Raw genomic sequence first — 15,788 nt, 5'->3', positions numbered from 1 at the left:
TCCTCCCCCCTCCCCTCCCATTCCCTCCCCTTCTCTTCTTTTTCCTTTTTGTGGAGAACAGTGTCTCACTATATTGCCCAGACAGGTCTCAGACTCCTGGGCTCAGGCTATCCTCCCCACTCTCCCTCCCTAAGGGGTGGGATTACAGGCATGGGGCATGATGGCGATTTTCTATTGCCGTTGTTCTTCTGCATTTATTAATTGGAATCTTCTGTAAGAGGAAGCTGTCTCCCTCCCTCCTCCTACCTCCCCATTTGTTTATTTATTTTGGGGCTCTTTGTAAAGGTGTGGGTGGAGAGTAGGGAACCAAGAGGGACAGAGTGGTTACCTGAGGTGGGGAACGATAAAACAAATAAGACTCATGAGTAGTTTGTTGCACAGGCTATGATCAATATGGTTGTCACCTATTTTGTTGCTCAGGTTGTCCTGGGAACCCCTCTCAGCCTCTCTTTTCATCAGGCTCCCGTAATTATTGTTATTGTTGATTATTATTTCTTGTGTGGTCAGTTGCTAGGTGCAGATGCCTGGATTTCAAATTTGAGGGGATGTTACAAAGCTTAAAAAGACTCCTGAGAGTTTGTGTTCTAGGAAAACCCAAGAAACCCAGAACTGGAAGAGCCCCGAGAGATGAATATTACCGGGCGTGTTCCCTTCTCACTTCCCTGAGGCTCCCCTGTGCGGAGGATCCTGTGGACATGGCTAAAGGAGATGCAGCAGGAGATCAGAGGGTGGGTGGAGAATGAGAGTGAGGTGTTTATTCCCTTGGCTCCCTTCTTGTCCCTTCACTGAAGGCCACCTCCTATGGGACACACTCCTTCCAGGTTTGGGAAATGATTTCCCTCTTGTCCCTTCCCCTCAGAGGTATTCACAGTTCTGCCGTTCCCCACCTCAGGTAACCACACTGTCCCTCTTGGTTCCCTACTCCCCACCCACACCTTTACAAAGAGCCCCCCTGTAAATCAACGCTCCTCAGAGGCTCCCACCTGCCGTCTGCTTTCCTACTGGGACCCTGATTCACACACCTCGTGACTGTCTACGCCACGTAGGACACATGGTTATCTGGGGTAAAGGCTGTACGGCATCCCTCCATTGTTCACTCTGGGGGTTAATCACCTCAACCATTATGTCTCAGCTCCAAACAAAATCTCCTCTGCTTTCATTTAAGCTCCTTTTCTGTTTTCTGGCACTCTGTGATCAAAAGAAAAAAAAAATAGCTGCTCAAAATCCTTCTCACTGAAAACTATATGGCTGAGAAGAGTCATTGTCACCCCCAGACTTCTCTGTGATTCCTTTAACCTGATCTCAGAGGACTTCTTTTCTTCCCTTCCATCCTGTTCCTTGTTTGCCTTCAAGCTGTTTCCAGATCCTATTATTAAGTAAAAGGATGACTCTAAAACGCAAGGGAGGATGGACACCCACGCTCACAGCAGCCGAGGTGGAGGTAGCCCATGTCCATGGACATATGAACGGGCAAGCAAAACACTGCATTTCCGTATGCAATGGGATATCACTCGGCCTTAAAAAGGAAGGAGATTCTGACCCATGCAGTGACATGGATGAACCCTGAGGACATTATGCTGTGTGAAATAAGCCAAATACTGTCTGGTTCCACCTTCGTGACAGACCTGGAATAGTCAAATTTATGGAGACAGAAAGTAGAAGGGCAGTTGCCAAGCCTGGAGTGAGAGGGGAATGGGGACTTCTTGTTTCATGGATAGCTTATGCTTTGCAAGGTCAAAGAGATTTGGAATGGATGGTGGCGATGGTTGCAAAACAGTATGAGTGTGCTTAATGCCACTGAGCTGTGCACTCAGCAGGGGTTAAGACGGTAAATTTGTGAGGTGGATTTCGTCGCAATTTTTTAAGTTAAAAAATAACATGGTAGACAGCAGAGGTGACAAAATAGTAAAAATATCAGCACGGAGCCTTTGTGGCAGGTGCAGTGAGAACTCAGCTTAGGGGCCCTCTCACACTGGGTGCAGCTCAGCTGAATGGCTTAGCCAGGGGTCAAGTGAGAGGAACGGGACAGGGAAATGAGAGGGATGCTGAAGAACAGGAAGTGGGTGTAGAGCATCCAGGTTTTGTAGATTCAGGAAATGTCTGCAGGATAAACATACAAATTACAGAAGATGTGGTTGATAAAGAATAGCCGTTAGTCATTTTTAGATGTTTAGTTTATGACTCAGCAACCCTGGTCATCCAAACAGGATCCCAGGAGCTCAGGAGAGTGGACTGAGGAGCAGCAGCTAGCCCTCCTGTGGACAAGCTCTGTCCAGGGGACCCTGGTAAAGAACACAGCGCAGCCGGGGCTTTGGTCAGCCACCATTCTCCTTGGAAGCACAGGCTTGGGGTAGGGCATCATTCGATGAATTGACATAAATTTTTGAACAGATTCCATCTGGAAAACATTAAGCACAGGCCTGTTTGCAGATGTGTTAACGCTGACTGAACTGTGATACAGGCTTTAACTTCTAAGCAGCATTTCTTGCTAGTCCATGGTGGAATACGCCTGCTGTTGAGTGCATGGGCATTTTGTAAACAGGGGCTGTGGCTGCAGAATTCATCTTTGCTTTGGCTCAGACCCATGTTTGTGTACGTAGGTGACCAAAATCACAAAGCTAAATGAGCTCAGAGAAAGATTGATTGACTCCATTGAAAACTTTTATCTGAAACTTCACATTTCAAGAGTCCTTGGTGGTGCATTTGCGAAGTGTGGGTTTGGGAGTTCCGACTGAGGACCCTGTGTGTTGAGCAGAGAAGCGTGTGGGCAATGGTGATTCAGCTTCTCCATGGTCCCCACCTTTACCTCGACCACACTTTGCCCTCCCAGCCACCGCAGCCTTCAGCCTCCCACAGCTGACATTGACCTCACGAGTTCCGTGAGAATGGTTCTGCTTGGGGGCGCACCCCAGACAGGTGGGGCTCTGGGAAACGTGTGAATGAAGAAAGGAACCAGGGCTGTGCAGCTCTGAGGGGTGGAGGGAACCCAGGCCTGTGTGTGGTAGGAGGGGAAGCTGGGTCTGTGGACCTGAGAAGCATCAAGCCAGTGGCCTGGGAGAATAGAGGCTCAGGCGGTGAGGAAGAACATTCCCGGATTGTTACTTAATCTTTCACATTTGTGCACCTTCGCTGTCTCAAGGAGAGTAAATGCCCTAAGGGAGGAACTGCGGATGACACTCCTTTGGGGCTGATTCTTCCAGGCCGCCTGTCAGAGGAGCTTGTGTGGTTTGAATGGACAGATAAACAAACCCTCTCCTTCAGGATGTCATAGGCTACTGGGGTCCTGCAAGCAGGAGTGAACAATGCCTGCTGTGGCATCACTAACGGATCCCAGGCGGCCGCTGGGAGGTGCGTGTGACCTAAGGCTTGAGAGGAACAGATGCTGCGTCACTGAGCAAGTCTGGACAGCAGTTCTCAAAGTGTGGTCTGGAGACCCTTGGGGTCCTTGAGGTCAAGACATTTTTTTAAAATATAATTAACTCGTTATTTTTCCTTTTAAAAGAGCTCTCCTTGTCTCATGAGTGTACACAACATGAGTGTTCTGACTCTTCCATAAGTTGCTTGACGTCTGATGACTTCATTGCTCCGATGCCCGATGAAATGGGTGCCTGTGCATTTAAACATTTCTCAGCCTTAACCCACATACACAGGAGTGCTTTGGAGACCTCAGTCCATTTTGAGAGTGTAAAGGGGTGCCAGGACCAACAAGTTTGAGAACCGCTGGGCTAAGACCGAAATGATGACAACCTGAAAGACTTTTAAGAAAGATCTAGAAGCAGACGGTAATTATCCATTCTTTTTAATTAATTTTTTTTTTTTACAGGAAAAACTGCATAGAAAATCTCATGGATGAAGATGAGAAAGACAGAGCCAAGAGGTAAGATGCAGCCGTCCCCCTCCTCAGTAGAGCCCTCTGACCCCCAAGGGTCTGCCTGGCAGAATCTCGCCGGCTTTCACTCTGTGCAGGTGAGGCCACCAGCAAGACAGGCAGCTACAGGACACACTGTCTCCATGACATATTGCAGTGCTCCGTGAGAAGCCTTCTAGACCGCTCGCTCAGCCCTGCCCCTCAGTGTGAAATGACACATTGTCTAGGACTTGCTGAGTGGTCTGGGTTTTTGTCATGCTCCCTTGTACCCCTGTTGACACTGGTCATCTTTCAGGGCTTCTGGTTACTGCTTTTCCAGGACAGACACTGCTGGACAAGGCAGGCTGACTGGAGTCCAGCGGGCCTGGATTCAAGTCCTAACTCGGTCGCCGGAGCTCTGTCTGGCTTTGGATAATAATCATGATCCATTGCCACACAGTGAGCACGCAGTCATCACCCAGCACTGTGCTAAGCACTTTTGTGTACGTAGATTAGCTCAGTTTCCTCAGCTATAGATTGGAGATGTCATAGACACCTTGCACTGTGGTTGGGTCAACTAGAAATATGAACTTGGCAGCTGGCACGTGAGAGCCACTGATAACCTGTCTATGTTGATTCCTTCATTGGACATGTATTGAATGCCTACTCGATACGCGGTGGAATCCTAACGGTGATGTGGAGCGGGTCAGGAACAGTCGAATGTCATCAGTTTCACACGATTCACCTGAGTCAGCAGTTACTGTGCCATGCTCTGGGGAAAAAACCGTGAGCAGGAAGCTCCTCAGTGGCTCACTGCAGGCCATTCGGGTGGAGGCCCAGCCACAGGGCCTCGGCAGCAGGGGACACCCTCTCTGGAGACACCCTTTGTTGCAGCCTCACTGGACCAGCCTCCTCACTGTGATCTCACCCCTTTCTGCCTCTGCCACCACTTGTGTGCAGCAGGGCTCTCCATTCTCTGTGACAGCCTCATGAGCCTGCAGAGCTAAAGGGTTTGCCCACTTCCCTTCACAGAACCCACTACTTGCTTGTCACCTGCAAATGGTAGTGCCCCCAGGTACCACCCAGCTCTGTGGCTGCAGGGTAGCTGTCCTTCCATGTCACCTAGAGAGGCCGCCATGAGAACCACAAATCCCCGGCCACCCCCAGACCTGCCAGACCTGAGCCTGCAAGGCATAGGGGGAGTCTGGATTGTTTTAAACTCCCCCAATATTCCCTTTAAAAAATCAGGGAGCAGAGGAGATGGCCACAGGTATAGGCAGAACAGCCTTCATCTCAGGAATCTGGGAGATCGGCACTGGGAACTCATAGTACTCTTATCTCTACTTTTGCATATGTTTGAAAATTTCTGCAATAAAAATTCACACCAGCATCAGTACAAAGAACTCCCCCGCTGAAGTGACGGGCGCTTCACTTGGCATTGGGACCCAGGTGCTTTGCAAACTGTAGGTCACAACCTGCAAGGGTTGCAAAATCCACTTGGGTCCCAAGCAACAGATGAATAGACTAGATCAGACCAGAGTAGAATTCCTCCCTCTGGGGTGTTTTGGTTTCCTCCAGCGTAGCTATGGATGCAGCACTGGAGACAGATGTGAGCTGCATTCCTGGCCTGCCCTGTGCTAGCTGATGAATTCCAACTGACCCCTCATCCCTCAAAGCCTCTGTTTTCTCACCTGCAAACACAAGGGTCATAATGTCTGTCCTGCTTTCCTCACTGGTTATTTTGGAAATTAGCTACAAAATACACTGAGTAGCACTTTTTAAGTATTCATCGTTACATGTGTGTGAATATGCAGCACACTTTGCAATAGTACATTTACAGGGCAATCTTTTTTGTGCGTGATGGAGTCTCACTCTGTTGCCCAGGCTGGAGTGTAGTGGCACGATCTTGGCTCACTGCAACCTCCCCCTCCTGGGTTCAAGCGCAGGGCATTCTTACTAGAAATGATGGAGAGAACAGCAGTGGTAGCCAGCATTCTCTGGGTGCCCACAGTACTGAGCTAAGTCCTCTTATGTGCATCATCTCATTTTATCTTCTCAACATTCCTTTGAAGTGTGTGTCATTCTTATTCCCATTTTGCAGGTGAGAAGACTAAAATTCAACAAGGTTGAGTGCGTTGTCAGAGATCAGAAAGTTCCAGGAAGTGGCAGAAAGAGAACTTCAATACAGACTTCTTTGAGCTTAGACTCTCTTCTTTTTTTTTTTTTTTTTGAGACGGAGTCTCGCTCTGTAGCCCGGGCTGGAGTGCAGTGGCCGGATCTCAGCTCACTGCAAGCTCCGCCTCCCAGGTTTACGCCATTCTCCTGCCTCAGCCTCCCGAGTAGCTGGGACTACAGGCGCCCGCCACCTCGCCTGGCTAGTTTTTTGTATTTTTTAGTAGAGACGGGGTTTCACGGTGTTAGCCAGGATGGTCTCGATCTCCTGACCTCGTGATCCACCCGTCTCGGCCTCCCAAAGTGCTGGGATTACAGGCTTGAGCCACCGCGCCCGGCCTAAACTCTATTCTTATCCCCAGACCACAAGAGGCTCTTCATATAAGACCAAACCCAATCTACCTGGCTGACTAGACAGAGAGTTGTATTCTAGCGTGACTAAGGAGTCCATAGGAGTTTTACTTTTGCTGTCGTCATCTTTAATATCACCCTCCAAACCCCTTCTAGTCTTATCCCTGCTTCTCTCCTGCACTGCTTACCTCTAAATCAGGAAGAGATAAAAATGCATGTTTAGGCTCTACCATACGCAGAAATCAGCAAATATAGACATGCCAAAAAAATCTGGGCTAAAAGTTCCTAGAAATAAATCAGTTTGTATGCAGTTTCTTTTCATTCATTCCCCTCCCCATTTGCTTTGGGCCATTAGCATACCTCCCCCACCCCAAAACTTCTCTGCTTGGAAATCTTTGCACAGAGACCTGTGTAGTGAGGCTGGGGCCCACACTCCTCCCTTGTCCTCAGATGGAAAAAGGGGTTTAGAACGTTTGGTGGTACCCAGAAATAGCAAGGATGCAGTACCCCTCCTAACACTTCGGAACACACACACACACACACACACACAGACACCCCTAAGATTGTGTTCTTTTCAAAGTAGTTTTTATAGCAGTAACATGGGAGGCCCTTCCCCTAATCCCACCTGGAGGCCTGGCATGAATTGTTTTCACTCACCCACTATTTTTGATGAGATTAGAAATGTTTAGCTTGAGATCAAAACTCTCATTGTCTCCAGAAAACATGCTTTGTGTTAGGCAAGGCTTTCGATGCTTTAGGGAATTCATGGTATATTTGGGTTGTTTGATCAAGTATTCCAAACAAGGACACAGTTCCACTTTCTTCCGTGAATTTCCGTGTAAACCCAGAGAGTATTAATGGAGTGTCTATTGTGTGTTCAGAACTGAGTGCTCTATTCTTTAGGGAAGATGCAAAAATATAGTCCTTGTACTCAAGAAGAAAACGGCTTGATTGAGAGATATTTGTAATCCCTAGATAATGAAGTTCACAGCTTTTTCTGTGTTCCAGTTACAAGCATGTCTTTCTAATTCTGCTGTGAAAGAGTATTGTAGGGTGTGTGTGTGTATGTGTGCACGTGCATGTATGGTCACCCAGGAAGCAGTGTGGGGTAGCAGGAAGTGCACATGGTTAGAATCAGGCCTGGCTTTGACTCTTGCCACTGTTTACTGTCTGTCCTTGGGCAAGTCACTAAATCTCTCTTAGCCTCAGTTTCTTCTTCTGTCAAGTGGGGTGATAATAGTAGCTACTCATTGCAGAAATTAAATGCAACTGCGTCTAACCCGCTGGCACAGTGCAGTACCGAGTGCTGATAGGGAAAGCTAAAATTTGCAAAGCACTCACAGCCTGCCTGGAGCATTTTACATGCAGTCATTCTGCAAGCCTTACAACACCTCCTCATAAACTAGGTTATTCTTAGCCCCATTTTACAGTTGAGAAACCTGAGGCTCAGGGATCGCACAGCCAGTCGGCGGCAGGCAGGGATTCAAATGCACGCATCTGTTTCTAAAGTCTGGGCTCCTAACAGCGTCTATGACATTCTGTGGAATGTCACTCCTTTTGAAGCCACTCCTTTTGAGTCACCACCTTCCCAAGGGGTAAAGACAGTAAGTTCTGATAGGAATTCTTGCTTTCCAAAGAGAGCAGTTATCTAACTTTGCAGTATTGCAAAGTTACTCCATTTCTTGACGGAAATGAGCACCTGTTGGCTAAGAAGAAACTGCTTCATATTCACCTCTTCCTTTAATCCAGTGTTAAATGAGTCCATGACCTCCTCTCTCCAGTGAGCTGTGAGGTGGTTTCCGTAGTCCTATACCTTTGGTTGAGAGAGGGAGAGTAGAAGGTGAGTTTATGGCTCTGCTGCCTTTGTTTGTGAGAATCGAGAGTGTCAGGCCAGATTCACTGATTCGTGGGGCTCTTAATAAAGTAGATGCTGCTTCTGAAGCATCAACTGAACAATTTTATGATTCTTTGACTCTAATTCTTAGTCTCAATGTCAACAAAGTGGTTCAGATGAGAGGAAAGAGTTCAAACACAGCAAACAAGAAGCCTGCGCGTGCCATTTTGCAGAAGCAGATATTTCAGAACGTTTGGTTATTTCTTCTGGTCCCCCAGGGTAGAGGAAAAGGATAGGGTCGTTTAATGACATGGACCAATGAATGGCTGAGACCATCCCATCTGTGTCTGTTAACTAAGTGATGTGGTGAGCAAGTGGATGCTGCAGATGAGGATACATAGCATTATCCCACCCTCAGAGCGCTGTCAGGTGAGTTAGAGATGCATTCATGAAAATAAGCATAAAGAAGAAAAAGAAAATACTTGCTGCAGAGTCTGTTTTAGGCCAAGACAGGATGCTGATCGCAATTTGTAAGCTCAACCCTTTCAGCCAGTTGCTCTTTCAGGGAGAGGAATATGGCAAAGAAGAGAGACTGTTCTCATTTCATTTGTACCATTTCTTTGGACATAAATTCCATGGGTCTGAAAGCAAAGCTCTGCCCAGAAAGGCTGTAGCCCCTGTGGAGGACTCCAGCCCCGTGCATGCTTGCAGAGTGCCCCTGCATGCAGGCACAGTGCAGTGAGAACCCCGGGCCCTCAGCATTGGACAGTGGGCTGATGCTCCCAGCTGGAGCCTGTCGTGCTAATTTTGCTGTGATTTCCTTTCATAGGCTTTGGATAGGGTTTTACTTACATCATCATAAGCTCCCACACGGGGGAAAAAAATGGCAGTAACACATCTCTGAGGCTTCCTCTTTGTTTTGTTTGATGGTTAAGGCAGCAGCAGGCATCGCGAGAATGGCATTGCGAGAATGCAGGAGGTAATAGGACATGCGATTCGTGTATATTACCTTGTAATTTCCAGATGAGTGATTCTGTTCTCAAAACAAAGGGGAAAGTAGAACTGTACTTGCAGGCAGAATGCTAATTCTTCCTGTGGCCCAGTAAACGGTGGAATGGAAAAGGGGCCTCCCTCTGCTGGGGGCTTTTGGCTTTTACCCTGCTAGCATTCTTTGATTGGCTCAGAGGAGTTGTCAGAGAAGCGTGGTGCCTGGCAGGCTTAGAAACTTGGAAATGTCTTTGCTCAAGGAGATCCAGAACCTCTCTGGGGGCATCTGAGGCAAAAGACAGTTTACTGAAGCCTTTTCAATAATTTCAGTAAATTTTAAATTGAAAAGAGATGATCAGGAATGCACCACTTGAAAATGCTGCCTTTCTTTAGAAAAGGCTAAACGTTTCTTTTTAGAATTTTGGTGACAAGTTCCTAACTATCATGTTCCAATTAAACGGTGCCTGTGTTACCGTTAACTAAGAGTCACTATGAAATTAGGCCAGCTTCCCATTTGGGCCCAGACACTTTCTGCTAACTGTGGTTAAGAGTAAAGCTGTTCCGTTGCTTCTCGGGAGAATAGACAGCCTCAGCTGCTCTCAGTCACCCCCAGACGCTTTGCTAAGTCTCCGCAATAGTTCCCCAAGTTCTCCGTGAGATGAGGATAGCATCAGCCCGCCCTGCTGGGGTGACTTTTCTCCCCACATAGCCAGATGACATCTTTTTTTTTTTTTTTTTCTTTTGAGACAGAGACTCTCACTCCGTTGCCCAGGCTGGAGTGCAATGGTGTGATCTCGGCTCACTGCAACCTCTGCCTCCTGGGTTCAAGTGATTCTCCTGCCACAGCCTCCCAAGTAGCTGGGATTACAGGCACCTGCCACCATGTCTGGCTAATTTTGTATTTGTAGTAGAGTTGGGTTTCACCATGTTGGCCAGGCTGGTCTTGAACTCCTGACCTCAAGTGTTCCACCTGCCTCAGCCTCCCAAACTGTTGGGATTACAGGCGTGAGCCACCATGCCCAGCCTCATGTCTTCTTCTTACACCAAACTTCTTGAGATTCTGAGCCCAGTGATGCCTCCAAACCCCGTGGCCTCAGTGTGCAGGGCATGCCTGGGTTATGGAAGTGAGGAATTGTGCACCTGTCTCCAGGCTCTAAGCCTGGGCACAGGAGGGGGACTGCACTGACCTTAGATGGACCTTGTTTTATGCCAACGTTACCCAAAATATATTCTGGAGAATATTAATCCCAGGAAATGCCCCCAAAGTAATCGTGGAGTGTATGTTTACTGTTTCTCCCTTGTGGAGAATTTCAGGGCTTCTCAGCACAGTAAAGGTGCTAAGACTGCAATGAGCAAATAACCAAAAATCATACAATCCTGCATTTAAAAAATTATCTTGAAAAATAAAAACATAGCAGCAAGGAAATAATCTCCTCTGGCATGGTCCTTCCCCTTTCTTCGAGTAATTCTTTATGATTTTCCACAGAAGACCCATTGACCAACACTATCTCAGGCAATAGATATGTCAGCTGTATTCCCATTATAATTTTACATTTTCTTATACATAAAAAGTTCCAAAACAACATTTGAAAAATTCTGAAATGTTTAAAGATGCAAGCAAAGATTATTTATTTATTTATTTATTTATTTATCGAGATGGAGTTTTGTTCTTGTTGTCCAGGCTAGAGTGCAGTGGTGCAATCATGGCTCACTGCAACCTCCGTTGCCCGGGTTCAAGCGATTCTCCTGCCCAGCCACAGAGATCATTTATAATCAGAGCACCTGGAGATAGCCACTGTTAATATTATAGCATATTCCCTATCAGCCTTTTTCATACTTTTCCATTCAATTTCTTTTTTTTTTTTTTCTTTTTTTTTTGAGGCAGAGTCTAGCTCTGCTGCCCAGGCTGTAGTGCAGTGCAGTGGCACGATGTCGGCTCACTGCAACCTCCACCTCCCGCGTTCAAGCCATCCTCCTGCCTCAGCCTTACGAGTAGCTGGGATTATAGGCATGCACCACCATACCTAGCTAATTTTTGTATTTTTAGTAGAGATGGGGTTTCACCATGTTGGCCAGGCGGGTCTCAAACTCCTGGCCTCAAGTGATCCACCAGCCTTGGCCTCCCAGAGTGCTGGAATTACAGGCGTGAGCCACAGCGCCCGGCTTCCATTCTGTTTTAATAGGAATGTTCACAGATGCTCTTTGTTAATGTGGATGACCAGCTCTAATGTATTCTTTAGAAAAGTTCACCTTTTATGGACAGCACTGTCTTCACTGAGCATCACATGCTGCAGTTGCCTCTTAAAACTGTGAGCACCTATTTGGTATATTTCAGTTCTACCAGAAATTTGTGTTCCTTCTACAACCTCAGTCTTAGGCACTGTGGAGACTACAAAAGAAGGATAAGGCCTAGTCCTGATATGCCTTCTAGAAAGGTTCAGTTTGCTCCATTTATAAAACTCGGATTTGAGAAGCCTAGCCCTGCACCCTTTTCAGTTCCTGTGCCATCCTATAATGCAGAGCTAGTGACCCCAGGTAAGATATGCCAGATTTCCCCATCTAGAAGGAACCTGGGTATCAGTGAGTCTTTGGTTTAGGCATGAACTATTCTGGGTTTCTGTTTTTGTGTAACAAACCACCCCAAAGTGTGAGGGATTAAAGCAATGGCATTCATTTTGCTCATGGATCTTTAACTAGGGTAGGGCTTGGCGAGGAGTGCCTGTTTTGTTCCAGGTGGTATCAGCCAGAGTAGCTCAAAGATGGTGGGTAGAACCCTCTGAAGACGCGCTCACTCTCACACCTTTGGTTGATGTTGGCTTTCAACCAGCACGTCCACTAGAAGTAGCTTTCCCTATGGAGATATGGCTTCCTCACAACATGTGGTTGCATTCAAGGGTGAGTGTCATGCGGAAGCTCCAGCTCCTCTTAGTCCCTGGCTTTGGAAGTCAAACATTGTCACTGCTGCTGCTATCTATTCATTAGGAGCCAATAGCCAAAGCCAGCCTATATTCAAGGGAAGGAGAATTAGAACCCATCTTTTGATAAGAGAGCTTCTGAGAATTTAAAATGCTGTATGTCAGAACACCATGTCAATGTCCTCACTATTTTTTAAGAGGAAACTGAGGTCTGTGGGGTTGGGAGTGCCTTGCTTACTCTCTCCTGGCTTAGATGCAGAACGAGGATGAGAACTCACATCTTCTGAAGCCTGTCTAATGCTCATCTCAGCCAAGCCAAATCGTCTGGATTCTCCTGTTCCCTCCACCACTCTTCATCTCCCGGTCGGAACTGGGAACATGAAAATAGGATGCCTCATAGAATGCTTTTAGCTCCTCACCATAGAGACCCTCCAAGGACAAGAAGTCACTCTTCAGAGAACTGCACATCTGTTTGCATAGCTACTACTGTACCTCTTATTCAAACACCAGCTCTTTTTGGCAGCAAGGCAGCCTGCTGGTACTTCCTTCAGCAGTTCTGAACATAGCTTTCCAACTCGATTGGAAAGCATTTAATTTATGAACTTTCACTCCATTTGATCAACTGTGTTTGATTCAGAGAGCATCTTCTGTATTCCCCCATCAGGATGTCTCTGTTAACTCAGTTAACAGAACTAGACTTAGTGGAGCCAGTTTAAAAGATGGCACCCTTGGGAAGAGGCACCAGGAAAAGCATCCTAGTAGCAGGGAAGCCTGATAGATGTTATGGATAGTTTCCCAATGGATGCCAGAGATGCATAAGCTGAAGATATTGCCAGCCAGAGCAGTCCACACTTGAAATGGATTAAAAGGAAGAGCCTGCTAGGAATGGTAGTTTTTTTCCCCCTCTTTTCTCTTTTTACTGCTTTTTATCCTCATTCCTGATCCAGCTGAAAGATGAGGAATTCCAATACAATGGTTTTTTATTTTTTCCCAAGGGAAATGTAGGACTTAGGACTTTTGGTGATGTATAAAATGCACCTGGACCACTATATATGTTCTTGTGAGTTTAAGGAAGAGAGAGGGCCAAGGACACAAACTTGGGGGTGCACATTGACATTCACCTGCATGCTCAAACTATTGGCACAGGGCCTCGCCCAGCAGGATGGGAAATGAGCATCTTCCTTCCTCCTCTGTGCCACAGGCCCCTCAGAAGGACCTGATCCCCATCCCAGCCACAGTCATGCCTCTTGGGCAGCTGGGTGTGAAGTCCAGTCTTGCACACTTAGTGTGCACACCTGTGTCATCTCTTCACCAAGAAGGAGGGGAGAGAAGCGTTGAGTATGGTGTATATAATATGCATCTGTCTTACGAAATCCTCTCAGAGAAGGGATCCTTGGAATCCTCCAAGGTTCCACCTGTGGGAGAAACCCGAGGGGTGTGGGTGTGGGTGTGGGCGTGTGCGTGGCGCTTTGCCTTGGAACCATGGCCCTCTCCTGCCTTGCACTATGTGGTGACTCTCCTTCCTTCGGCCCTCCTGAAATACCATAGACACAGCCCCTTTGTAAGAGTGTGGGGCTACTGTGCTAGGACTCACTTGGATCCTGAGCTGCAAGTACAACCCTCCTCCGGAATTCCAGAGTTCTGGAGAGCTACGCCTGAGGCGCACATCTCCTCTCAGAGGGTAGGGAAGCACAGGACAGTAGTTTTATTGGGTTAGTAAAACTCCGTGTTGATGTGCAATGGCGGATTCCTTTTGATGCTTTTTTAATGTTAGCTCATTCCAGAGTGATACACTAATACCAAGGGAAGAAGGGCCTGCCCAGTTCATCTGTCATTCTCTCTGTTCTGCAAGAACTACCCAGAAATATGTTTCTTCAAGAGTCTCTTATAATTACAGTCCAGCTCACCCCATATGCTTTTCTGCAAAAGGATCTTATTCACAGCCCCTGCCACCAAGCTTTTGTATTCTGTGTTCCCACCCTTGATTCCTATGGGTCTTTTACAAACTCACTAAAAAATAGATGAAAAGATACACGAGAGTTTTGGATCTTGGTAAGATGGAGTTAGCCTACTCCGTCCTGTCCATTACAATGAATGCAGCTGTAAAGCCTGAGCAGAATTCATGAAACAGCTATTTGAGGACCCTGAAGAGTAAATAGTAGGGTGCAGATTGGGGAAGCACTACCAAACCAGTAGCGAGTTCACCATTTTTTCCCCTGTAATATCTCCTAGCATAGACTCAATGCCCCACACCCAGAAGTGGGCCTCTGCTGACAGAGAGAGGACCAGGAGCTCTAATACTGGCTTAAGGAGCAGGAACAAGGTCTCCTAATGCTCAGATTGTGCAAGGTTAAATCTGTCCTTTTTTGTTTTTTCTCTATTTCCTTATATCCTGGAAGCAATCCTCCAACCGCAGCACAGCAGGAGCAGCAATGACAATCAGAATCCACATGAAAACTTTTATGCAGAGGGCGGGGGAACCTCTCTCCAGACAGAGCAGCTACACTTCCAAGAGGGTGGGATGAAACCCTGCTGCTTTCTTCCCCCTTGCTGTCTATCTTCCTACTGCTTGGCCCCAGATGAAAGCGCAGATGTAGGTAGTATGAGGCAGGGCAGGATAAATAGAGCCAGCTTTCTGGCCAATGGAACAGAAAGGGAGCCTGGGAACCAGAAGGTACTGGGCAGATTTCAGAGAGGGAGGTGCTCAGGAAAGTGACTCTATAAAGTTAGTTGTGAGTTTCTGCGCTGACCCCTGAGCTGAATCTGCATGGATCTGATCTTAAGCAGCATACCGTAGACCCTCAGGTCTGAACTTCAGAATAGACCACCACCCAAGGTCTAAGACTGGCCATGTGGAACATATTTTAGTAGCACTATGGATTTCTCATCAGAAACCAGGGAAGCCTTCTGATAGGAGTACAATATTTTTTAAATGTTGAAAGAAAAGAGCTATTAATCCAGAATTCTACATGCAGTGAAAATATCCTTCAGGAATGAAGGTAAAATGAAGATATTCTCAAATGAATGAAAACTTCCTGTCCAGAGACCTGCTCTGAGAGAGTTACTAAAGGTTTTTTCAGCAGAAAGGAAATGACACTAAATAGAAACTTGGAATAGGAAGAATAAAGGAAGAATAACAGAAATGGTAAATATTTGACAAAAACAGCATAATCTGATAGGGTATTCAGTGTATGTATAGACAGCACATAAGACAATTGCTGCATAAAAAAGGGGGGAAGGTAGAGGGGGCTGTATAGTGAAAAGTTTCTAGATTCCATTTGAAATAATAAAATATTCTACGTGGACTTTGAAAAGACAAGTTTATATATTACAATCCCTAAAATTATTACTAAAAGTCATACAAAGAAATATAGAGGGCAAAGAAATAGATAAATTAAAATGGAATACTAAAAAATGTTTAAATAATCCAAAAGAAATCAGGAAAGGGGAAATAACCCAAACAAAGAATGAACAAACAGAAAACATGTTAAAACAGAAGATATAAATCCAAGCATATCAGTGATTACATTAAATACAAATTGTCTAAATATGCCAACTAAAAAACAGATTTTGTTGCAATGATTTTTTTTTCAATAACCTAAATACCTAAATATATGCTGTCCGCAAGACAGTCAACTCAAATATGATGGTATAGATAGAGGGTAAAAGTAAAACTATGGAA

At 46.2% G+C, this 15,788-nt stretch overlaps 1 protein-coding gene across 1 annotated transcript in view; it reads left to right on the top strand.

Annotated features, from left to right (window-relative positions):
- Window positions 1-15,788, top strand: part of NPAS2 (neuronal PAS domain protein 2) — a 188,267-nt gene that overhangs the window by 82,839 nt on the left and 89,640 nt on the right. Inside the window, exon 2 of the mRNA XM_011969592.1 lies at window positions 3,824-3,877. Coding sequence (XP_011824982.1) covers window positions 3,824-3,877 — 54 coding nt within the window. The remainder of the gene's footprint in view (window positions 1-3,823; window positions 3,878-15,788) is intronic.

Source organism: Mandrillus leucophaeus, unplaced genomic scaffold (genome assembly GCF_000951045.1).
Source record: "Mandrillus leucophaeus isolate KB7577 unplaced genomic scaffold, Mleu.le_1.0 Scaffold9, whole genome shotgun sequence".
Lineage (NCBI taxonomy): Eukaryota > Metazoa > Chordata > Mammalia > Primates > Cercopithecidae > Mandrillus > Mandrillus leucophaeus.
This window is presented reverse-complemented; position numbering and strand designations above follow the sequence as displayed.